The 27,423-nt window shown below is 40.4% G+C and overlaps 1 protein-coding gene across 3 annotated transcripts in view; it reads right to left on the bottom strand.

Moving 5' to 3' along the window:
* LOC145339059 (microphthalmia-associated transcription factor-like) overlaps positions 1-27,423 on the bottom strand; it is a 261,551-nt gene that overhangs the window by 105,296 nt on the left and 128,832 nt on the right. For all 3 annotated transcript variants that reach the window (XM_080183484.1, XM_080183499.1, XM_080183491.1), the window contains exon 2: positions 3,893-4,142. In XM_080183484.1, the coding sequence (XP_080039610.1) occupies positions 3,893-4,142 (250 nt within the window). The remainder of the gene's footprint in view (positions 1-3,892; positions 4,143-27,423) is intronic.

Raw genomic sequence — 27,423 nt, 5'->3', positions numbered from 1 at the left:
ATGGGTGTCCTCTCCAATATTTACATCCAGTTCTCTGTCCTGAACCCTTCTGTAAATAGTTCTTCCTTATCTCCATTGTGTTGTGCTCGGGAGGCCTGAACTGCCTCCCATCATAGAACAGGGCCATATCAGTTCTCCCATCAATATTCTTCATCTGATGATTCTCCACTTTGGAGTTCTGCACATGTCAATAGCTTTTTCGAGAGTAAGTTTCTCATCTCTCAGTAGGATCTCTTGCTTGCAAGACAATCCTATCTCTAAGCAGATCATCCTTCAGTGGTTCACTCACCAAATTCAGCAGGAGGTCTCAATGGGGGTCATGTACTGATCAAAATTTTCCCCCTCTCCCTGAGCACTGGTGTTGAACCAGTGGTATTCATGAGTAACATTAGTAGAGGGCTCAAAGTGGGCCATGGCTTCCAAAATTTCAAAAGACAGGATTTTCTCCTCCTCATTGAGGTCTAGAGCGCAATTTCTCGAACACTGACAAGGTTGTGCAGGATGGGTGGATTGGCCATGCTAAATTTCCCCTTAGTGTCCAAAGATGTGTAGGTTAGGTGGATTAAACATGATAAATGTGCTTGAGGTTACAGAGATAGTGCAGAGGGGAGGACCTGGGTGAGATGCTCTTTCAGAGAATCAGTGTAGACTCAATTGGATGTAGAGATTCTATGGTTCTACTTTTTTTTGGTTCAGGTATCTTGTTATCATAGTTTCTCATAGTTCTTTCATGGAGACTGGAAGAATTTACAATTTATTTTCAAATCTCCCTTCATCTTGATAGGACTGGTGCTGGAATATTTAAAGCCACACAGGCACACCCAACAGTCAATGTCCTGTACAAAGTTGGAGACTGAAATTTGATTACTCTGCTGTTTCTTACAGTGGCTGACTTTCTTCCAGCTACCAAAATCTACTCAATTTCAACTGCACACTCCATGATAGCAGACTTCTACTCTCAAGCCTTTATACACAAAATGATGACAGAGGTCATATGACAATGGCAAGACACAGTGCACAAAGACACCTTTCCAAACACTTGCCTTGTGGGGCCTGGAAAAATAATTCTGCTCCTAGCCACACTATGGAAAGTTTTTGACATCTCACCTAATCATCATATATGAGTGAGGCCTCCTGCCTGAGTCAGACGAGTCCTTTGACCGCCGAAAATAAAGGGACCAATTAAGGAGTTAACTAAGAAATTGACCTTTGATTGGCCAGTTTAATAGTAATCTGTACAAATTAACAAATGACCATAGTGCAAACAGGTCACTGCTTGACATACAAAAAACAACACAAGAAGCAGCTTTACTAAATAGATATTATTGCCAGAAGTCCGTCCATGAAAAAAAATGTATCTAGGCAAGTATTTATTCTCAGTGAACAAAGCACAATAATGTCTATTACTTTGTTTGTAAACACTGTTCAAAAAAAAACTTTGTGCTGGTCATGCGAAACTATGTACCACCAGGTAAGATATCATCAATACCTCCTCAATCCTTTCACATACAGCACACTTTTCCATTACATATTTGAAAACTATCCATGCTATACAATATTCTATAAGGTTTCTATTCAACCTGGAAGCTCTGACTAAACTTTCATACAGTGCTGCCTCTTTTTTAAGTTTTCACATTTTTTTAATATAATTACACAATCTAGATGCTCTCTGATAACTTGGCCACGTAACCAATATCCAAAAGTATAGGCTGTCTTTCAATCAGCTACTTGACCATGAATACCACCAGGATCTTTTTCTCACCTGTTATTTCAACATGTATACTTCAAACAGGAGGTGCTGGACATGAATGAGCAGCTCTTGACTCCTCCCTGGGCTCAGACAAGCTAACTTGGAATAGGCCAAAAATTGGACCTGGAACTGTCTTGGTCTATGTGGAGAAGCGATGCGTCGTCTGAACCATCTAACACACAGGAGCTTCATGCCGGGAATTTGTTCAGCACGCTGGGGTGGCTTTTCAGGCATCATGGATCCACATGGAACAGAGGCAGATGGAGCCCAGAAGTACCAGTGCCAGCTGGCATGCCCATTTCCCAAATCTGTTCCTGGCACAAGGAACTTTTGTTGAGGTGGGGTCAGAGGGTTAGCTGTCTCCACGAAGCCTGCAGCCAAATGGACTTGTTAAAGGCTTAGTTAACAACAGTTAAAAGGAGACTGGATATTGTACTTGTTTTTATTGAACTTTTTTAAAAAGTTGGTGTGACAGCATCTCCATGTGGAAGGGCCCTCTTAGTTACTTGCAATCCACTGCAACCTGCTGCTCCTGTCATGTTGAAAGGTCCCACCATGCTTAATTGGATAAGGAATCTGTCTTCATAAGTGGTTGCCTCTGTGAAAACCTTTAAGAGTGACTGTTTGGACCTCAAGGTGAGTTCAGAGTTTGGAAATAATTCTAACTCCTCTTTCCTTTCCCCAGAGGGAAAATCCAGCCTTCCCAATATTATAGCTTTGAAACTCAATTGTAGATTTTTTTTATCAATCTTTGACATCAAAAACTCCTCCGACCCCATCCCCCCCCGCCCCCCAATCCCACACTCACAGACACCCTTACAGCCCTTTTGACACAAACGTCAAAATAACTTATTGGGATTCCACTGTAGTTATATTATAAAGTTCCAGCTGCAGGAATTTGAGGTTTTACTACCAACAGACAGGATTGTAGTGGTAATTAGGATGAATAAAATATTCAAAACCTGTGACCAACTTCAGTTGAAACAAAAATAGCACACACTTGTTTGAGAATTCTGGTCTTAAGTATTGCCCAGTTCATACGATTCTTACTTACTTAGCAGGTCCTTTTGCTAAGGAACAAAATGGAAATTACAGCAAAGTAAAATTCAAAACATGTCAAGTTGCTTTACCTTGCTGTTTCTCAGTTTCTCTCATTCAAGTGAAACTTGTCATGTCTGCTTTTACAAAGCTGATTACAGGTTTCAGACAAAATGGAAACAGAACAACACAAATCTTATTGTTTAAAGGTGAAACTGTGCATCATTTGAAGCATTCAATGAAAAAAATCCCTTCAAAATTAGCATATTAAACAGAGGTAGAGATCAGGATGGAATCTTTCTGGAATTTTTTTGGGACGAGCTTCAGAAATGATAAAATTGATCAAAGATCTAATGCACAGAGCAGATAAATAACAGACCTATGTATAATAGTATTCAGCCACTATGAAATTAACCTTGTTGTGCAGTTGTTTTTAATTTGTGCTTTTGTATTCTAAGTGAAACAAATGATCAAAATCCAAACATTTCAAGTGACATTTCAAATACTTGAATCAAGATGCAGATTCACAACAAGAACAATCAAAATTCTTGTATTACACAAATGGAGATCCTGTGGTCATTAGGAAGGTATTTACTCTATCCCCTATAATAGGGAGATACTAACAAGCTCCTGTAGTTCCTTGTCTGATGAAGAATCAGGTTGATTAGAAGATGTCAACTCATTGGAGGAAATTGGATTAAATGTGACCATTGGCAAAGAGTTGAAAGCCCAGCATGTATTAGATAGTGCAGTCATTTCTGTGAAGAGCTTCAATTCAGGGCAGCTGATAAAAAGTACTTGCCGAAAAATAACTTTGAAAATGAATGCAACAGCTGTATTGGAATCAAATTTGCCCTGTTATCATTTTCAAGGACAATGCACTGTAGCAAATATATATTTGCTTTTAATTTCAACCAATCATTAACTGTTAGGATTGAAAAATATTTATACTGTGCATAATTCTCCTGCTGTTCATCTGGTTAATCTAAAATAGGGAGAATATTATTCTCTTTGTTAGCTTAATGAACATCTCTTCAAAAAGTCTGATATCTTGGGTAATACACAGTCTGATCAGGAATATAGATGTAAAGGATTAAGCTATACCTTGAGGACTTCCATTGGCACCTGGGTATTTGTGGGTAGGCTGGTGGGGACGCTGACGTTGATGGCCTGTGTCTGGCTGACTGGCACTCGTTGCTGAATGAACTGTGCTGCCTGCTGCTGCTGCTGCTGTTCTCGTCGTTCTTGCTCTTGCATTTGCTCGCGCATGAGCTGCTGTCGTAGCAGTATTCGTGATGTCATATTGGAGGAGGTTAATGGGGGTTTAGCTGATCCTTGCGGCTCTGATGAATTGCTGTGGTGGAAACCAATAATGGAGAAAACAGGCTTCTATTAGATTCTGACAACAGATGAGCAGAAAAAAATATGCTTGTTAGCTACAGAACACGATTCAGTGTGCTAGTGATTGTGATTATTATTGACACAAAGTTAAGAGCTGGCACACACAGTTTGACAATATGCAGCGTACACGCTTCCAAGGTAATTTTTTAATACTTAAACCATAATAAGTTGAATAGCTGCTAAGAGTCAAAGGAAATCTTCACATGGTTAAATGTAAAAGCTGAATGTGTGTTTTAACTTTTTCTCAGGGAATTGCAATAAAATGACAAATGTATGTGTTTTCTGCTCTGGGATCCACGTGCATTGATATCTGCAGTTGTCTTACCCAATAAACCAGAATCCCTTCACATGGCTCTTTGAAACATTATATAAACTACAATACAAAGTTGAGCCTAGTCAAAGCAAATCAGACCTTCCTTCTCTTTCATCCCTTGAATTAAAGTTAAGATGTGGGGAAAGAGTGGGGCAAGTGTGACTAATTTGGTTAATTCTTTCAAAGAGCTGGCACAGGCTAGGGGGCTGGCTGACCTCCTTCAGTGCTGCATCATTCTACAACAGACAGACCATCCAAAATATCAGAATATTCCTATAGAGCAGCTGATCTTTAACAGTGAGAAGGTATTCAATGTTGCCTTCTAACCTGTTATTTCATTGATGACTTATGTTTCAAACTTGAGAAGCCTCCTGAAATTAAAAAACTTAAAAGCCCGTAAATACTCTAAATGGCAAAAGCCAGAAGTATTCATGGGTCATTTAAATGATGACAACTGCCTTCTCTAGACTCTAGAGTAAAGCATGAACTTTAAAAGCTGCAAAGTGCTCAGTACAAATTCAAAGAGGAAGTAGCAGACTAAAGAACCTTTGAAGGACCTTTTCAAATATTATACTGGAGCAATAACCATTTTAATTACATGAACATGGGCAGCATGGTGGCACAGTGGTTAGCGCTGCTGCTTCAGCGCTCGAAACCCGAGTTCAATTCCCGGCTTGGGTCACTGTCTGTGTGGAGTTTGCACATTCTCCCCATTGTCTGCATGGGCTTCCTCCAGGTGCTCCAGTTTCCTTCCACAGTCCAAAGGTGTGTAGGTTAGTTGGATTGGTCATGCTAAATTGTTCCTCAGTGTCAGAGAAATTAGCAGGGTAAATACATGGGGTTAATGGAATATGGCCTAGGTGAGATTGTGGTTAGTGTAGATTTGATGGGCCGAATAGCCTCCTTCTGCATTGTATGATGCTATGAATCTATGAACATACAATATTCTCAGCTTCACTCAGTATGAATGGAAATATTCTGTTCTGAAACAGTTAAACTAAGTACCAAAACAATTCTGTAGGACACAGTAATCCGATAGTCAGGTTAACCTCTGTCAATTATGTGCTACAAATACTGCTAACAGAGAACAGATATTAAGTTCAGTTACAAACCTCACATTAAAGCTAGATAAGGCAAGCTTTATTCTGCACAGGCGTGGCTATCAACAATCCAAAACATTTCAGGTACATAGGGCAATTTTGACTTCCGTGAGGTTTGACAGCAAGAAATGTCATTTTAACGGTCAGGTCTCAATAATATGCTAACATCAACCAAAGAGGCCAAGAGGAACTTCCCCAACCATTAAAATTGTTTGTCCGGAAGATACTGCAGGGGAAGGATGCTTAGCGTGATAAGTAGGGAATGGCAGGGTTTTGGGGATTGGTGAGGGGTGGGTGTGTTGGCAGGGTGTGATACTACACATCCTGCTGGAGTGAACAGGGGAGCAATAAGGGGCGTCACCAAAGGGTCAGTTGACGAGGCGGTTGCCCCCAGGCATTGGCACTTCGGCAGTACAAGACTGGGCACACTCATACTGTCCAGGGGGCACCTTGGCACTGCCCTCTGGGCTGTGAGCAGTGTCAAGACAGCAGGGGCTGATGGGGGAAGGGCCTATGGGGCAATCGGTGGGGTGGGGGGACCTGCTGCCATTCTGCATTTGGGATCGCAAACAAAGGGAGAGAGTCCAGCAATCACACTGCCGTGGGGTGGGGGGGGTAATGATCGAGGCTAGTTGGAGGGGGACAGAGTGGGGTTGGGACTGGGCCTGGGCACGACTGGGGACCAGCAATCAGGCCTTGGGGGGGAAAGAGGGGGGCCCACAGTGCGGAGATCACATGGTTGGCCAGTGATCGGGAGACTGGCAGACAGGAGCAGCCATCTCGGTGCTGACAGATTGCTGCATGTGCAGTGGCCTGCTCAGCGCTATGCTGCCGGTGTCTCCAGTGGAAGTAGACCCCGCCTCCTGATTTTTAACAGGATTTACACTAGTGCAGTGCAGTGCACAAAGTGTGGGAGATTCTTCTCTGAACTCCCACTGAAAAAATAGCATGATTTATTCCAGTTTTCACACAACTAACTTTGTGTGATTAACTTGCAACACCTCAAAGCTCGCCCACCACAAATATTGCACAAATAAGGGGTTTAAGGCAGCTCTAGCGCTCAACAAACTCAAATACATTGAGATTAAAGCAGTCTGCTTGATCAATACTCTCATCAGCACAAAATGGCAGCAATGTGAAACACCTACAAGATGCACATCTACAAAATGCAGTGCAGCATCTCACCAAGGCACCCTCAACAGTACTTTCTAAACTAGCAAACTCTTCCATCTAGAAGAACAAGATAGCATGGGGAACAGTGCCAGTTGCAACTTCTCCTCTAAGCCACACACTATCCTGACTTGGAACTATATCGCAAACCTTTGATTATCACTGGGTCACAATCCTGGAATGCCTTCCCCAACAGCACTGTAGTTATATCTACAGCACACAGACTGCAGCAGTTCAAGAAATTGGCTCACCACCACATTCTCTGAAGCAATTAAGGATGGGCAGCAAATGCTGGCATTGCCAGTGACGCTCACATCCCATGAATGAATAAGAAGAATGGATCATTGAGTGGGGCAATGTCAACTATTCACCCCTGCAACCAAGTAATCTTGCATGGCTCGAACAAGTGGAAGATATTTTAAAACATATATACGATGGGGAGAGGAATAAAGGTAAAGTACATCATATTCTTATGAATGAACCATTAATTAATTTGAAAAAAATATTTATCAAGATATTTTTAGAAAAACATTTAGGATATCAGGTATATATTCCAAACAGAGGTTTGCCTGTAAATGCATTTGTCAGAAGGACCGACGCTCACTAATGGAAATTTCCAAACAAATCTCCAGCAGAGAAGCTGATGTTTATGGTGTGAATTAAATTACCCACCAAGAGTTTGAAATGAAATGCATTTTACTATGTATACCAGTAGCATATTGGCTTTAGTGCAGAGGTCCAATTAAGACATAACCCATTGTGAGGCATTCGGTCCTGATCTGTCTTCAGTTATTAAGCCATAAACTCGAAGATCTGCATGCACAAAGTATTTGATCATCATTAACATGGGCAATATTATACTTGAGCTACTTTCTGGTATAACCCTACACTATGTTCAAGCATTACAAATTGAGAATTCTGTTTCCTTTTTTATATTTGCTGATTCATTCACAAAAATCACAAATTTTGACAGGCCAGATGATGTGTCATCTACAGCATTGTTTCACATAAATCATTTCCTTCCGATGCCACAGTCATCCTTACAGACTTTGAACAGTGCTCGACATTTCTAATTTTACAGATGACAGCAGCAAAATAATTAAAACTATTCTCCTGTGGTCAATTACCACATGGAAATCTTTAAAAGAAAACCTGCATTCTAAGGCAGTAAAGTGAATGTATAAACCGATACACATGTTTCAAACACATTCATTTTTATAGGTCACACAGGAAATGACATTGTTGTATTACGTAGAATCTATTTTAAAATACTTTTATACAGCACCTTGAAATTAGATGAAAACATCCAGGTCAAAATGTAAAACTGTTGATTTTATATGTCTATACGATGGGACAATCTTGTTTACACCTACAGGATTCAATATGTCCAAGGAGGGACAGATGATGTGAGGAGGTGAGAATGGCTGAAGAACCCAGAGAGGAGGACAGCCTGCTCAGCAACTGGAAAAACAGCAAAAGGAGACTGCTATGGACAGCCATCAGCACAGAAGTGCTGAAACGACATGGGGCGGGGCAGGGCGGGAGCTCAGTTGGAGAAAAGAGGACCATTATGGGTGGAAGAGAAGACAGTGAGAGTGAGGAGAGAGGAAAGCATGGAAAGAAAGACTGTCACTTATGTATGTTGGAACATTTTGATCCAGTGATGAACAAAGAACATCAATCAGCTGGCATTTTTAAGGAAGGATATTGAGTGGCTCAGAGGAAAATCAAGGAACAATATTTTCCTATTGGTGATCCTAAAGCAGGTGTCGGATGTCTAAATGCCATATCAAGAGCCATGTGCTTATTTTAGTCAGGTATCTATACACAGCTGAGGTAATCAGAAAGTTTACTTTGTTCTGATAATAATCCTTTATTCTGTTGTCACTTGCAAATTATTTGTTTACAATTTATGCGATTAAACCATGAGTTCTTTTTTACATTAAAGGAAGCAAAAGTAATAACATATTTAACCCAACTCGTAGCTTTTAAAAATGTTTCCTTATATAACAGATAATCCAATAGCAACAAACACTTGATTTTTTTTGTGCACACTATATACAAAAATAAAAGCTCTCTTTCTATTCAAGATCTGTCAGTTTGAAACATTCCCAGAGCCACTAATCCTTTACATGAAGTGAATGGAATACTTCTGTGCCACAACAAATGCGGCTAGTGTATAATCAGACTAATTAGCTCCTAAGTCAGTGCATAAATTATTATAGTCTTAAAGTGCAGCCAGACACTAGTATTTAGGGTTGTCAAACAAATCAAAGTTACCTTCGACATTACTAGTTTAAAATTGTGCACTAAACAATTTAATGGAGAATTTTAGTAAGGATATCATATGCAGTTGTGCTTTTAAATAAAAATGCCTCTAAAGGTTGCAGCAAACTGCAAAGTTGTGTCATAGGCATTCCAAAACATGCAATAAACCTAACATTCCAAATTCTTGATGGAGTTATTTTCCATCAGGCTATGGAGAAAGAATTTTCAAAATACTACTTAAAACTCTGCTTAAAATATTCCAGAAAAATAGTCACATTTAAAAATGCTTTTCTCCTTCAGCGTTAGAACAAATAAACAGTGTACCCAGTCAAATCTACAACATGTTACTATACTACATGGTCCTCCTCTTATATTCAATATTAATTTTGCAATGCAATCAATTGTGATAAAGGGGATTAAACATCACCCAAACAACTTTGACCTTATCAGTTTCTGTAGTGCTCAAGTCATGCGCACAAAAAGACAATTTTTTGGTGTAGTTAAAATGGGATAAGGGAAAGATCAAGTCAGTAAAAAGGGTAGATTACAACCATCTTTTTCAAAATATGTTAAGAATAGCAAAACAATCTGTAATGTGTCAAAATAAGACAGAACAAATGTTTCGAATGAACTTATGTAGGAAAGTTTGAATCCAGTTCATTTTCTGAAGCACATATGAACCCAAAGAAAGGACAGTTTAAAATCATTGAAAATTGGAATAATGTGTAAGGGTTTGCATAATTGAACTTCCATAGTTAAAAAAGAATCTTGGCTATTTTGTATTCAAGTGTAAAATAATATTTGAGTTGGAGAGTTGATGTGAACTCCTTGTAGCTTTCAAATGCTCAAGTGTGCCTTGCATCTTCATACATCTACCTCTTTGTATCTATTAAAACAGGAGCATCACCCAACAGACTGCTCGATAAAGCTACATTGTGGGTAGGTTATAAAATTAGTCTAAAGGAGAATTAACTAGAACATTGCCACATAGTATGAATAATAACACGAAAAATGTCTGTCTTAATCTTATGAATTCAGGTTACTTTCCAGGTCATTTAATGGTATTTATTTATTATGAATAAACATTATTTTTCTTAGCTTTTCATAATCTTCAGCAATGAGGTACAGTAGGATCTTTCGCTTCACTGACTTTTTTTTTATGTTTGCCCTGTACAATGCAAATTGGCCCAGAATTTTCCATCTCCATGGGGTTTGTACCCTGGACATACCCCAGAAAGTATGCAGGGGCACCACCTGGAAGTCCGCCACCTGGGCTGCATAGAAATTGCCCAGGAAGTTAAAATTTCCAATGGGCAATTATACTACGCTTGAAGCCATCCAATACTACGATTTAAATCAAAGACATCTGATGGTTCCAACTTTCTTAACAGAATAGTTAACAATTGGAAGGATTAAAACCACTTCTAACTCCTGGTAAGTACAAGACTGAATGCTATCCCTCATCCCCAAATCTTTCACTACCCTCCTGAGCCCTTCCTCTGTGTCCACCCAACTCCAACCCCCCAAGCAGTCCCAAACCTCCACCACTGACACCCATCTCCCAACAGCAGTGCCACAAGAAGAGGACATAACTTCATCTCCCCTGACATTGCTGTGCTACACTGGAATAGGTCCAGACCAACTGGTTGAAACATTTATTACCAGACCCACAATGGAAGATCAAGTGAAAAATGTGCAGCTCCTGACTTAGGTAAGTCAAAAGGAATGGAGTGGCAACCCAGTGGTGATTACCACTGAGAGGAAGTTCCAGTTCAATATTTCTTAGCACTAGTACAAAAATAAAAATATTGAGACTGCTAGACATCTGACAAATTGAAGGATGAATTAATATTTTGGATGCATATATTTGAGTGCAGTACCAAATCCTCTCTTTTCAAACTGGTTGGTCTATGGTGCTATTTTCAGTATCCCTATATTGTCAGCAATAAATTGTTTTCAAGTTATTCTTTTTATCTCCTAATTCTCATCTTAATAAACTTTGACCTTTCATATATTGTTCGACTATCTTACACTAATCTCTTATGCCAACGTATATCCCTACTTAACCTCACTGAAATGATCATCTTGAAGAGATCTCCTTTTCATTAATGATATTAACTTCCATTGAACTCTACGTAGTTAACATTTAAAATAATTAATGGCTCCATCGTTGATTTATTTTCTAACAACTTTCTGACTCTTTCATAAAACTTTAATATCGGCTATCAGATTAAGATTTTCACATACATATCTGAAACTCACACCCCCAGAGACAAAAGTCTAACATTATCCCTGTAACACAAATGAAAACTTCTCTCTTAATATTTACCTAAATTTTCAACATGCCCTCCTCGTTATTAAGGCTCCAAAAAGCATGTAGTTGGAAAACTTGGCCCTATAAACAGCGTCCAGATATAGAACCCATTTTCCAGAAGAAAACAGTCAATGTAATATTCTGAAGGTTTCCAAATTTTTACTGCGGGAAAACATTCATACAGGATCAGCCACTGTCAAAGTTCACTGCTCATTCAACTATTGAAATCTGAAAATGGGCTTAACTCTTACAAGGCACCATAGAAATTACTTTTGGTTAATGGGTGAAAATGTGCTAAATGGGTGTCATGTTAATAAAGCATACCTGTTTGAAAAGTCTAGGTTTAAAACACCAGTATGGCCTTGAGTTATTGATTATCATTAGATCTTGCCTGGAGATGCTAAAACAGAGACATCCAAAGATTTGGCACCTCAAGCACTAATTAGATGCAATTTGCTTTGGGCATTATATATGTGGGCTGCACTTACTTCCACTGTCAGCATACTGGTTTATATACAATGCCTTTTGTGCCCAATGGGCACTGCAGGAACTGGGTGCCAATTGGGCACAGAATCACATTTTGGTTCGATGTTTTAAGCTTCATTTGTGATTTGTTTTTGTTTAAGACAGCATCCCTTTATGTATTTTAATTGGTTATCTGATTTGCCTAAATAGGCTGATATACAGTATCACATTTCAGGATGACTTATAGAGACCAAGAGGGCATGCACTCCTTGGACGGGGCATTGGTTCAGAGAAGTTTTGCCCTGTAGCAGGGAGTATCCACTTTCCCACGTTTCCCCCCTCTTTTGCATTAGCCAGTGCTGCTCTACCTGATCTCATGTCCTTCTCACACAGACTGAGGAGACCCCCCTAGCAAGGTGCTAATACCCTTCTCTAGGTGACTCCTTAAAATATTGAATAAAGGAGCACAGCAATTACATATTTTTAGGTGAAATACTCAGATTTTCCAGAATTGATAGAATGATGGTACAGTCTTGACAGCTTCTTTCAGTGTTTTTCAAAAATTGTCTTTAAACCAGCAAAAGTCCTCTTCAAATCAGCAAAAATCCTCCCAGATACTCTCCCCAGCAACTCCACACATTTACCATGGATAATCCACCTAATCTACATGTCTTTCAACAATGGGAGGAAACCAGAGCACCCAAAGAAACCCGCACAGGAAGAGCACGCAAACTCCACTCATTTACCTAAGACAGAATTGAACAGGGTGCCTGGCACTGAGAGCCCATCATGCTGTCCTTATGCAAGAATCTTGAGCAAAAATGTGGATGAAACCTTATGCTTCAGCTTAATATCCTAACTTGACCACCTTCGGAGGCTCTTTAGTATCCAATTTTTTCCAGAGAAAATCCAATCACCCCGTCAGTAAATTTTCATTGCATAAAAATAGTCGATGAATCCCACACAATCAGCTTTTTATGTATTCAGGCAGATTTCAAGGGACGTGAACCAATTTCAACTTGTTGACAAAGCCAACATTGTTTTTTTTTTGGCTTTTGCAGGAGTGGCAAGTTATTGCAGGAGCTGCTGGATTTTTTAAATTGTTTACATGAACATATTCATTTTTCCCCAAACAGCTCTCTAAAATGCACTGCATTTTTGAAGTCAAGCACTGACAAACTGCATTTCGACAGGGATAACAGATACAACAGAAATCTCACTGAATTGTTAGAAAGCTCACTGCAACCGTAGGGACCCAATTTCAGTCACACAGTTCATCCAAGCAGAATTCCAATCCATTCCCTTCAAGAACTTAGTCGATTTTCCACAGGCAGCAGTTTCCATGCAAACAAGGTTCTGCCCTTGCATTCTCCCCAGCATGGCACACTTGCTTTCAAAACTCAACTCCTCTCCAGTGTTTTTGCCTCTACTTCACTTCATTTTCTGTCCACCTGTGTGCTGATCACCTTCCGCCTCTAGCTCTCCTGTCCTCCAATTCTCCTTTGTGTCTGGCCACTTGGCTTCCATATCTCAACTCAATCTGGTACTGTTTCCAGGTTGAAGTCACAAGGTCACGTGGACTGAGTATTTAGGGTGAGAAGGCTGTTCCCTTACTGTGAGTGTCCCAGCTGAGGGGGAAGATCAGCAACATTGGTGACCCAGTAACATACAGTCTGTGTGAATGTGCACATTGTTAATGACCCTTGAATAAAAATAACACACACAAAGCTCACCAACATCAGACAAGGGATAAACTGTCTGAAAGGTGGGCTGTCCCATATCGAAGCAGCCAAATGGCCTCCCCCAGCTCCAGGAGCTGCACAAGCTCTGAGCTCTGGCAGCAGCAAAAGGGGGAAGGCAGCATCAGGGCACAGTGGTTAGCCTTGCAGCCTCACAATGGGTTCAATTCCAACCTTGGGAACTGTCTGTGTGGAATGGCAGTCTGGGTAAAATGCTCTTTCAGATAGTCAGTGCTAACTTGATGGACGAAATGGCCTCCTGCTGCATTGTAGGGATTCTATGGTTGACCCCTTTGCAATTTACACAAACTTTTAAATTTCTTTTCCAATCATTTTTAAAACAATTACAGATTTCCCAGGGATTGTTGCTGTTTTCTGTTACTTTTGTTATTGATCATTATTACTGCTTTTGGGTCAAAGATTGTCACAAAATCAAACCATAGTTGCTGTAGGTCCTGTCAATACTAATACTGTATCACACAACAGCAGTGTACCATCATTTATAATTCTAATAATATATTATTCCTGAGCAATAACATCCTTAACAGCCAATAAAACATGTGTGGTGATTGGAGGTCTTGTGGTGCAGTGGATAGTACCCCTGCCTTGAAGCCAGAAGCCACAAAATGTAGCTGACTAAAGAGGCTGTCAATCTGCAAATCCTTCCAATACATCAACTGCCAGTACTAAAAATTGGACAGTCCCTTGGTCAGCCTCCTGGTAGCTGCAGCACAACAGCCTCCCCACATTATCAACCAGTACACACAACCTGTACTCTGAAACAAGCTTTCTCCACACTTCTAGGGACGATAATGATAATGTATGGTGGTCAAGAACACTAACTTCGATGCTGGCAAAATAATGCCATGCTGGAAACATCCTGCTCTCCCACTAGATCAAGAACACAGTTTAATTCCTCACTTCTATGATGCAAAGTCACAGTACTATTGTCCACCTCTTATAAACATGAGTCTGCATTTAGGATTGGACTGGAATGTTTTTTCGCTCTCACAATTTTACCAACAAACATTCAAACAAAGCTAAATACACATACATACCTGCTGTAAATATGAGATCACATGTCCATTACTGATCAGAAATGCAATTTACAATATCAGGATTTCCAATTAGGCACATGTGGCTTGCGGCTAAGCCAGAAATGCATTAAACCACAATTCTAAATGGAATACTAACAGAATATTTCCAATGATGGCCTAATAAAGTTAGAAGAGATTCCTCAGAATACACCATAACACAAATTGTTCATGGTTGACTTTGTTTTTTTTCCTTTTCCAATAATGGTAAGTAATATCATGCAGCAAACATTCTCAGCAAGAAGATTCAACAGAATAGTTCCTCGCATAAGACTCTGCTGGCAGGAAAACCTGATAATCTCATCATTATTTTTTCCATTTAAACCCAACAGTTTATTATTTCAACACCATACATGAACTCAATTTGCATTGTTTCCTTGGGTGCTTACTTGCTGAACAAAAACAACAACTTAACTTGCTTCAAATTTGAAAAACAGGCACAGTTCAAGAAGAAACATTCTTGAGATGTATGTAACTGCTGGTTATTAGCTGTTATATAGATTTTATAATATTTCGCAAAATAATTTTTAAAATTCTTAGACCAAAATCAATTCAGAACTTGTCATAATGCAATTTTGGGCAGGGAAAGCAGCACTAAGCCTGCCAAGAGCAATGACAGCCTTTTCTGCCATTTAGTGTGGCACTGAGTGAAACAACTGTACAGACATAGATTCCATGCTGTATTGCTGGCAGGCAGCTTCTTATTTGCCTGGCCAGCCATCAATTCAGCAATTCAATGTTCTGGGTGCCATATTTAAAAAGGTCACCCCCGCACACAGCTATCACACTTTTGAGTTTGATGGCAGTCATGGCTGCCAGGTGCACTAAACCTTCTACACCCAAGTTTACAGACACACAGGAGACCCACCACGATTCCTCATACCACATTTTAGGCAAAGATCTGCAACCAAGGTGACAAATCCAGCATGGGAGGCACAGGCAGCCAATGCCAATGCCCCACAGATGTGCACAGCTGTCCAGTGCCACAAAAGGATGAATTTTTGTCTCTGTCCCACCAGGATAAGAATCTATCATGATCTTATTGAATGGCAGAGCAGGCTCGAGGGCCCAGATGGCCTACTCCTGCTCTTAGTTCTTGTGTTCCATTCTCATCACTCAACTCTCAAACTCACAGTCTCATCACACAGGGATCTCTCAATGCCAGCTCAAGGCACACCATCGCTAACTCTCCCAGATGCATCCTCATCTCCTGTGTGAGTTCCGTCCTCATCACCTCACTGCTTTAGTTTGAGAACTAAAGGTCCTTAAACTCCGAGGAGAGAACAATTCAGCTAGCCAGTGAGGTCGGCGGAACTGAACCGAGTGAGGATCCAGCACTGCAGCTCCATTAGGCTACCATGCTGTGTGTGATGTCACCTGTTTCCTAAGCCTTGCCATGCACTAATGACCTCTGCAGTCATACCTGGGAAGTAGTCGAGGGAGTCCATGACCCAGGTTCTCAACTCCAGCCCAGGCCTCCCTCCTAGTCCTTGAGGATGCATATGTAATAAGCTGAACAGCACAAGATTGTACATGGTCAGCTTTGCTACCTCACAACAGAAATCACTCCCACTTCCACATCCACCACCGAACCTAAACTCCAGAACAAATTACGGCCACTCAAGGCAAAAGTGGCATTTTTCTTAACCTTAGTTAAAATTCTCCATCTCGCTCAACCACTCAAAGCTGTTCCTTAAATCTTCCCTCTCTCAATTTAGATTTTGGTCATCTTTGTATTGTGCCTTATGTGTCTATATCAAACATTGATTTCCTTTTAAACTTTCCTGTGACATGCCTTAGGACATTTTACTACGTGAAAGGCACTATAGAGATACACACCTATTGTGTTACTTTCCAACACTGGTCAAAGGTCAGGTAAAAAAGGACGCCAAAGTTATCAGATCTCTCCCTCCCTTTTATACTTCTTTGGAATGTTTGAAAATTCCTTCATGGAATCATGGATCTAAGCTTCTAGCAGCTACATGCACAGGCAATTGGAACAGGCTGAGACATCTGAATGCACCCTCTTCCCAAATTTCCTTATACAATGCTTGCTGGGTACCACCCTTCAGGAACAAGGAGTAAGTTATGCCCAAAGGGTCTTGGGAGGATTACTATAGGACAAGCAAAGACATTTTCCCCCACCAGCCAGAATGCAAATAGATAATCCTCACACCCATCAGCAACCAATAACACATAATAACTACAAGCCTCAAAGATCTAAAGCTGCCTTTCTGACAACACTTCACTGAAGCCGTTCATAAAATGCTTTCATTACATCAAGACTATGATTATACTGCAAAATGCTCCTGGTCATCCTCCCATCCACCACTATCCATTAACTTCAGTTAATCCAAAGATTTTAAAGTGATTTATACATGTTATTTGTCAACCAGTTATGAAATGCAAACTATCCTTATTGGAACACATTCGGCAATGCTCTGGCCTCTACTGAGCAACCTTGGTTCATGGTCTCCTCATGTCTCATATTTAAAGTTCTCACTATTATACTTTATGACTTCACCTCCTTATGTCTATAACCTCTTCTAGCCTACAATCCTCCCCACCATGCCCAAATCTTCATTTACTTTGAGCCCAGTCTCTACATCTATGTTTCTTTTTATCATGCCGCAGACAGTTATGCCTTCAACTGTCCAGAACCAAGGAAGTGAATTACCCCCCCGAACTCCTCTGCCTTTCCATCAAGCGGCTCCTTTATCAGGACTACCTCTTCGAACAAGCATCTGACCACATCAAATGATCTCTAGATTTGCTTAAATTTAACTCCTGCCTCCGTGAAGCACCTCAAGACAGTTTCCTCCCACTAACAGATACTCTGTAATAGTGCTTCCCAAAGATTTTCCCAATGAGACCCCATTTGAATGTTACAGATTTTGTGTGGCCCCATAGTAAAACCCTGGGGATTGTTAGGGGATAGAAGGATACTTAAGATTGTTGAGCGGGGCAAGGGGAGTTATTGACCAGGGGCCGACATGTTGAAAAAGCAGGGTGTACACAAAAAAAAGACCCACCAATTTACAGGCTCTGGTTGGATCAGAAATTGGGCCTCAGAGACCAGATTATTAAGCCATGCCCACTATCAGAAAAAAAAGAAAAAAAATTAAAGGGGCCTTCCAGCTGTCAAAATTCAATCTCAGTTCCACGGATGCCATAGCCATAGCTTGTGACTCCAATTTCTGAACTGGATCACGATCGACATAGGAACCTTTCATCCAATATTATTGTTGATGTCATCATTGATATTCCAATATAGACTCTGTTGCTGGATAGGTTTCTTGGTCTCAGACAGCAGCTGGACAATTTTCCTGTATCACTTTCTGAGTGCATCTGAATCAAGTGCCTTCAGGCCAGCTATTTTATTGAGTCTTTCTTTGGGCTGGGGGAGGTGGGGGGGGGGGGGGGGGAGAAAGAGAGAGAGAGAGAGAGAGGAGGAAGTGGAGATTGTAAGCTAGAAGAGGTTATAGACATAAGGAGGTGAAGTCATAAAAGTACAAGAATGAGAACTTTAAATAAGATTCATTAGGAGACCGTGAACCAAGGTTGGTCAGTAGAGGCCAGAGGCATTGCTGAATGTGTTCCGATAAGGATAGTTTGCATCTCATAACTGGTTGACAAATGACACATATTATATAAATCACTTTAAAATCTCTCCCCTTCCCAGATGAGGAAATGATGATCTGATGCTATTGAAGATGTGACCTATCCAATCTCTCACTGGTCAGGAAGAGAGTTGTGCTCAATAGAAAAAAATATATACTGTTTCACTGAACATCTCCATAGTGTAACTGAAGCCATTCAATGTACTAATAGGACCTGGAGAGGGCGCCAGAGAAGCCGAGGTTCAGTCTAACCTGAGCAAACTGGAATCAGACAGTAAGTCTGCAACCTAGCCAGAGGGTGAGCTATAGTCGAAGAGCCAGAAATCTGTCTAGGGACAGAGATGTAAATATCTTCTTGTTGTAGTAATAGAAGGAACCATTGTAAAAAGGAAAGGACGCATAGAAAGGACTAAAATAAATCAGCACAGAGAAATAGAAACTGAGAGAAGCAATTTAAGAATGCATGAATGAATGTAAAGTAAAATGGGATTAAAGTTACAAGTTTGGGTTACCAGTACCATTAGCACCACTACTACCATTTGGGGTGGACCACACTGAGGACCTGGCTTTAAAGTTACTGTTGAGCAGTAATTCAAAATGCACATGTCTGGCCATAAGCAATATCAGCAATCAGATTCCTAGAAGACGAGGTTCAAGGGCAGCAGGAAATCAGGATCTGGAAGAATCAGACAAAGGAGAATTAGGCAGATTTTTGGTCTACAGGGGAATTAAGGAGAATGGGTTGGGTAGGTGCCGCAGGGTTAAGGCCACAGTGAGATCAGCCATGATCGTACTGAATGATAGAGGAGTCACTGTCTCATGTGCCAGACTCTTGGCAGCTAAATCTGGCAATCCCAAGTTCATTATTATGGTCTGTCAATACCTGTGTCATCCCAAGTATCACACTTAAAAGTGCAATATTTTAAAGTGGTCTTTACACTGCCTATTTAGCATACCATTTACCCAACTCTGATAATCCCTTAATTTTGAAAATAAGTTCTTCCTTCCTTCCACTTAAGAAAGTCAAATAGTACTGTTCATCATTGTATAACTATCAAGCACTTGTTGCACGCCATTGGCTGCTGTGTTTCTTTCACTACAACTGTGAACAACACTTCAAAACTACTTCATGGTTGTAAAGCATTTTCAGATGTCCTGCGGCATTGAAGCATGCCTCAGTCTAACATCCAAAAGCACTCCCTAGACATTGGAGGCCTGGAATGAATGCTACCACTCTTTTCCAAACCTTTCCTAATCCATTTCCACACTTTTTCAGCTAGGAAGTAAGGAAAAGGGCATGGAATAATATGAAGCCAAATCATACTTCCCAAACCCTCAATCTCTACCACTTAATAATGCAAGGGCAGAAGACAGATGAGGACACAATTACCTCCATATTTGCTTCCAAGTCACACAACATCCTAAATTTGAATACTAAAATATTCTCTCATCATCATAGTTAAATCCTCAAATTCCCTACCTAACAAGTATTGTGAGATCCCCTTCATCACATGGATCACAATGGTTTAAAAATACAGCTCACCACCACTTCCTGCAGTGCAATTACAGATGGACAATAAATGCTGTCTTTGCCAAAGGTGCTGTCGGATCCCCAGAATAAACGTAAATAAATACTGGGCTGGCCTTACAAACTTCCAAACAATTAGAGTAGCCATGGGACAGCTGCACAATCTCACCTTAAGGGGACATGGAAATTTATTTTCTAATTCCTTCAGTCAAAAGAATAAATACAATGTGCAAAGTTAAAAAGAAACACCAGCTACTATCCTCACACTAATGAGAGCAACATGGAGACAGTGTGCAAATATCTATGACGATTTCTCGAACCGTTGCTGTCACAGAATGGCACAGCAAGCAAAACAACTGTGCATGTCCCACAGGATAATACAGGAGGAAATAGAGTATAATCTTAAAAAGCTGGATGTAGATTTCATATCATTAATATTAGGCATCCATTTTTAACAGAAGCAAATGTGTCTATGAGTGGAACAAATACAGTACAGCCTTTCCAAAGCATATGCATTTTTAAAGATTTAGTAAAGCAATCCAAGTTGAACCAGATTGAATCTGCCAATTTTTTTTGAGACCACCAATGTTAACAATGTCTTACACGCCACCTTCAAGGGCAAATCTCATGCACAACTAGACTTGCAGAATTCAGAGAGTACAAAAAGCTTTTGCTGAAGGTCACATTGTTCTGAAGTTGCAGCTTCTAATATTTACAGTGTTTACACAGCAGCCAATATGAAGGTCTAACTTGATAATGCAAAACACTATAACTGCCATGAAATGTTTACACATAGCTCAATAAAACAAGCTGGGGTCCTACTGTAAATACAAATAGTGCCACTTAAGTATGGCTACAAAAGTATTACATTTTTAGAGGTACTTATTACTGTCACACAAAAATGAAAATAAAAACTCTGACAGCATAGATCAGAAGGTAAAGTGCACTTGCATAGCAGGAGCCTGAAAAACTGTGCTGGCCACGTTACTATTTCCATTAGCAAAAATAGTAGAACATACACTACAACACTACAACCACAACTACCCATCCCTCCTCCGCTGTTAAACCCTAAGTATAACAAGAACTTGTCATTACCGAGGATAATGTTGCAATACGGATGGAGTTCCGTTCTTCAAAATATATGAAAATATTTCATCTGAAGTAGCATACTGCTTTTAATTTCATAACATCACCTTCCCATGCCACAGACTTCCCCTCCCCTCACCCCAAAGACCTGGAACTCCATAATGCAATTCAATAGTCAAAATTTGCATTTCAGGCAAGATACGTTTTTAAGATACTTCTGGAAAGAATGAGAAATGCGTGTTTTGTTAACAGAAGAATCTGACCTCTGCTTTGCTCCACTAATTTCTGGCTGTGCCTCTGGCACAACAAAGGTCAGCACCATATGCACGCAGGCTGCATTGTTTCTGATTGCCATTCCCAACTCATAAATAGCTCTTCTAAAATGAATCAGCATTGGAACTCCATTTTTGTCAGGTAACAAAATTTCCAACTCTTTCTCCAATGGAACATTCAAAGTTTAAAGTTTACTCATTAATTGATAGGAATGTAGATTTTAAATGCTATATAACATAGATAGTTTGCGTCGTTACAGTTTGGGTGCTGTAAAATGATTCATTTCAGCTCTTTTAACAATAATGCAGTTGTACCCCACACATATGGGAAGGTTTATGGCATGTACAGGTTCTCGCTATTTTCAAATAAAATAGCTACAAAGGAGTTTTATTAGGGACATGTACGTAAGAGAGATTAAGGAGACCATTCAATGTCTTAGTGTTTCCTGTTTTAATGCAAGGAGTGCTCGGACATCCTGAGGCCCAGGCTGAGAGAGCAAGGTGTCCACTAAACCTACAATTGTCATGACAATGCAACAGTTTTGGGGGAACATCTATGGTTGAAGAATGTTCCAAATGATTAAAGCTACATTTACAATTGTTGGCATTCCCTCTTCCACACATACAACCTACTTATCTACAATCTTCCGAAGATCACAGAATGGTTAAAGCACAGACGGAGACCATTCCGTACTGGCTCTCTGAGTAATTCAACTAGTACCATTTGTCTGCCTTTTCCCCATTAATCTGCACATTCTTCCCTTTCAGACGATTATCTAATTCCCTCTTAAATGTCTCAATTGAACCCGCCTCCACCACACCCTCAGGCTGTGCATTGCAGATCTTAAGAAACAAGAAATTATTTTATGCAGTGAGTGCTTAACTGCTTCTCATGCCAATTATCTTAAATCTGTACCAAGTCCTCAGAAAATTGCCTCTAAAATCAGGAAGATGGAATACAACGACTCAATTGGTCTCATGCCATGCTTTTTAATGGCTATCCACTCTGTCCAGACACCTCTTAAATCTCCTCTCAACCTTGCCTTATCCAAAGAAAACAATCCCAACTTCTCCAATCTAACAACAGTACTGAAGTTTCTCTGAGCTGGAAGCATTCTTTGTGAATGTTTTCTGTGCCCGCTCTGTTGCCTTTGCATTATTCCTAACTATGGCATCCAGAACTGGATGTAACATACCCCAGTTGAGGCAGAACCAGTGTTTTCCCTAAGTTTAACATAATTTCCTTGCTTCTGAATGCCTGTTGATAAAGCTAAGGATGCTGGATACTTTTATTAACCCATGGTCTCTCAATCTCTTTAATGACTAATGAATTTTTACACCCATGCATAAACCAAGGGAGCAAACTGTGAAAATATAATTTATACTTTTTCAAGAAAAAAACATCGGGAGGGATATGCCCATACGTTGTTAAATAATACTCAAGATTTTCTGTTTTTACCCCAATTTACCCTTAAATTTTTCAGTTGCCTACAAAAGTAAAAGTTGAGGCAGGGAAATGAGAGACAGAGAGAGAGAGATCTTCCATGTGAAAATCAGGGGAAATTACCACGTCATAAAATTCACAACAGGAACAAATATATGGAGTTATTTTTCCACTGACTCTGCAATTTAAATTTTCCAATCTGATTTTACTTAGAATGTTTTATTATTTTACTACTGTATAACCTTTTTTTTTGAAAGTTTATTATGTCCCTTGACATCAGAGAGGAAATCTAAAACCAGGCTCTCTGACATTCTCTGGGTGAAAGAGCCTGCTAGCAATCTATTCCAAATTTCTTTCTCCACAGCAGTTGCTTTGAATTAGTTTGAGTGGTTGATAGAGTACATCCGGACATAGTAAAGAAATAAGTCAAAATCAGGAGGAATGGAGGAACCTGGTTGCTAAACATTTAAGTTTCAAATTTATTAGTGTCACAAGTAGGCTTATATTAACACTGTAATGTGAAAATCTCTTAGTCACTACATGCCAGTGTCTGTTCAGGTACACAGAGAAAATTTAGCATGGCCATTGCACCTAACCTTGGACTGTGGGAGGAAACTGGAGCACCTGGAGGAAACCCACGCAGACACAGGAAGAAGATGCAGACTCCGCACAGTCACCCAAGCCAGGAATTGAACCCAGGTCCCTGGTGCTGTGAGGCAGTAGTGCTAACCACTGTGCCACCGTGCCGCCCACGAAGCATGAAGTAATTGAAGAGTTATCATTTTTGAAATTTAATTGGACTTATCATTTGGTAGCATACTTAAAGACACAAGGATAAACACAACAGGTCCCATCAGATGCTATCTCCAGGTAAAGCTCAAAGATGCACACAACCAAATCTTTATGTGCATGGAAAAAGCATGGGGATTGTTGAAAATTGAGGGGATTTGTAAATTTGCTTTTTTTTGTAAAATTTAGTCAAAATTAAATTAGGAATAATGTAAACTTCTGGAAATATTACTGCAAATTAGGAAGAGCTAAAAATGAAAAACAATATAGTCATTGCTCCAGCTACCTCTTGTTTTAAACCCTGGTACATCTTTGTATAAAGTTTACATCATCCTATTGTATAACACAAAACAAATGTAAGTGCATCACTGTGGATTACACAAAAATTGACCCACAGTCAGAGTTACTGAACTTGTCGTTAAAATTAGCACTGAAGCTGTGTAGCAAAACTACCAACGTTCCTCATTTCACATGGCAATGAGGAAAAGTCAGGGGTGTGAGACAAGCCAAATTGCTCTTGCAGAAAGCCAACATGTCCTCAACTGCTCAAATGGTCTCCTTCTGTGCTGTAACTAGTTCTAAAATGATTCCAAGTGTTTTGTCCATTAAGTAATTTGAAAAAGTAAAATATTTCAGACAAATCGCAACTCTGCCATAAACAGCATCAGATAACTTTCAGCTCTCCATGGTTGTTATACTCATTATAACAATAATTTCAAGGACTTTGCAGCGTCCAAATTACTTTTACTGACCCCACACTATTTCAGTTATGTTTTTATTACTTGCCCTAATAACACAGCAGTCTGCACTGATTCAAACTCAAAATGTAACTTGAAACTTGAATTATTAACTGTTACACTGGTAACGTATAATATTTTTGAGTACCTGCAAAGGCTCAGCATTGTCATCATTTTCCTCTCACTACCCCCACTGGTTTCTAATCTATCATCGTAATTAAGTTAATGCAAAACAATAAAAACAGCAGCAGAAAGCGAAGCAGAGCAAAGCGCAGTGTTTTGTTTCAATTTTATATGATTTGACCTCCACTTGGTTTTAGCCTTTATAGTGAAGCAACTTGGACACACGAGCTCCAGTTGACATTAACCAGATGTTATCAACCTTTACTGCCACTTCAACTGTTTCACAATACCATTTATGCCCCACTATTGGCAGAATACCAAAAGCCTATTCAAAAGAAAAGGAGAGAAATATGTGTAAAGCAGAGACCCGAAGTAGGCACAAAACGGGCATACTCAAAAGAACCAGGATTGCAATATTAAAAGGAAAAAAGAAGTAGAAACACGAACAATCAAGAAGCCAGCATGGATAGCCATGGTTCCCTCAATGTTGTAGCTGTCCTGGAACAGCTTGGCTAAGGGCACGGCAAGTTCTGGAGCACAAGTCTTCAGGACTATTGCTGGATTATTGTCAAGGCCCATAGTCTTTCAGTATCCAGTGCCTTCAGCTGTTTGATATCATGCAGGCCCTGATTTTACTGGCACGGCAGCTCCGAAAATCCAGGCTCGCAGAATGGCATTCCCCATTAGCCTCGGGCATGATCTTAAGAACCTCAGGCAACTGTGCCGGTAAAATCAGAGCCATGGAGTGAACCAAACTGGCTGAAAACTGACATTGTGGAACTTGGACTTCCTGAGGAGGCCATGATGGATCATCCACTTGGCTGAAGTTCATTGTGAATGCTTCAGCCTTATCTTTTGCACAGATGTGGAGTCCTCTTTCATTGAAGATAGGGCTATTCGTGGAGTCTTCTCCAGTGAGTTGTTTATCTGTTCATTCACTATTCACGGCTGAATGTGGCAGGACTTCAGAACTTGGATCTCATCCTTTGGTTGTGGGATCGCTTAGCTCTATCAGTTGCTACCTATGCTGCTTGGCGCACAAGTATTCCTGTGTTGTAGCTTCAAAGGTTGTCATCTCATTTTTAATTATCCCCAGTATTACTTCTGGCATGCCCTCTGGCACTCTACATTGATGTGGATGTGCCGGCATTGGACTGGAGTAAACACAGTAAGAAGTCTGACAACACCAGGTTTTAGTCCAACCAATTTATTTGATAGTAAACTCACAAGCTTTCGGGTTAGCCCCTTCGTCAGGTGAATGGAGAGTTCTGGCCTCTATCTGAGGCTAACCCGAAAGCTTGTGAGTTTACTATCAAATAAATCGGTTGGACTAAAACCTGGTGTTGTCAGACTTTTTACTGACTCCACATTGAGCCAGGATTGATCCCTGAGCTTGGTGGTAATGGTCAAGTGGGAGATATGCCAGGCCATGAGATCAGAGATTGCGGTCAAGTACAATTCTGCTACTGCTGATGGCTCACAGTGCCTTATGGATGTCCAGCCTTGAGTTGCTAGATCTATTTGAAGTCTATCCTTCAGCACAGTAACCATGCCACACAACACAGTGGAGGATATCCTCAACGTGAAGACGGAATTTCACCTCCGCAAGACCTGTGTGGTGGTCACTCCTACCAATACTGTCAGATGCATCTGTTGTAGGAGAGCTTGGTGAGGATGAGGTCAAGTATGTTGTTCCCTCTTGTTGGTTCTCTCAGCCCCTCCTGCAGTTCCAGTCTAGCAGCTATGTCCTTTAGTACCTGGCCAACTCAGTCTGTGGTGGTAGTACTGAGTCACTCTTAGTGATGGATGTTGAAGTCCTCTATCCAGAAAACATTCTGTGGCCTTGCCACTCTTAATATTTCCTTCAAGTGGTGTTCAATGCAGAGGAGTACTGATTCATCAGCTGAGGGGCACAGTCTGTGGTAATCAGCAGGATGTTTCCTTGTCCATTTTTGATCTGGTGCCATGAAACTTCAGAGTCCAGAGTTGATCTTGAGGAATGCCAGTAAACGTCCCTCCTGACTGTACACTAGGGTGCTGCCACCTCTGCTGGGTCTGTCCTAATGGTGGGGCAGAACACGCCCAGGAATGATGATGATGGTGTCTGGGACATTATCTGTAAGGTATGATTCCACGAGTATGACTGTGTCAGTCTGTTGTTTGACTAGTCTGTGAGATAGCTCTCTGAACTTTTACACCAGCCCTCAGATGTTAGTAAGGAAGACTTTGCAGGGTTGACAGAGCTGGTTTGCCATAGTCATTTCCAGTGCCTAGGTTGGTGCCGTGTTGTCCATCCAGTTTCATTCCTTTGCGTTTTCTTCACAGTGGTTGGACACAACAGAGTGGCTTGCTAGGCCATTTCAGAGAGCATGTAAGAGTCAATATATTACTGTGGGTCAGAGTCATGTGTAGGCAGGACCAAGCAAGGACAGCAGATTTCCTTCCTTAAAGGACATTAATGAACCAAATGGGTTTCAGTGGCAAAGAGGAACAGTATAGAGTGGAAATGCTTGAAATAGCAAGGTAGCTTTTAAATTCTTAGAAAGCATTTTCATTGATCCAAAAACTGCATAAATGAGACAATCCAACACAGAGTTTTGCAGTGCTTCCTTCAACTGCCTGCAATTAGAAAGTATTGCAATAAGCATCAAATTGCTAACACCACCCGTGAATGCCACTTTATTCGTAGCAAGAATAACAGCCAAACAATAATTGCTTGAAATAATGTCCCCTCCCCTTCATGAGGAGTCACGTAACTAGTAGGAAATGTCAGTTAAGTTCATTATCCAGCACTTGTGTGCAGAATTGTAGTAGCATAGGGCTAAATAACAATTAAGGCAAAGCCAACACAGCTACAGGTTCCATGTGCTCAGGCCCATAACAACAGTTGTTTTTGGCTACAAGCAGAGTAACTTGAAATGGAGCGCCAGAAATGTTAATCTGTTAGCAGCTTCTACTAATCAACTTGAATGTTACTTTCAAATAAAACCAATATATTCCAACAAAATAAATGCACCATATAAAACCTCTGTGTCTCTTTTATATATATTTTTACATTAAGTGACATGATGATCTGGATTTTCCAAATGGCAAAGCAAGGGCGTGTGCTGCTGACCTTGAAGCAAGCTTACTGAAAGATCTTGCATCTCATGCCATGCAATGGATCGTAGTG

The sequence above is a fragment of the Carcharhinus amblyrhynchos genome, chromosome 3 (genome assembly GCF_965287045.1).
Source record: "Carcharhinus amblyrhynchos chromosome 3, sCarAmb.v2.hapA, whole genome shotgun sequence".
NCBI classification, from domain to species: domain Eukaryota; kingdom Metazoa; phylum Chordata; class Chondrichthyes; order Carcharhiniformes; family Carcharhinidae; genus Carcharhinus; species Carcharhinus amblyrhynchos.
Note: the sequence above shows the minus strand (reverse complement) of the source record. Positions and strands in the feature narration are given on the sequence as shown.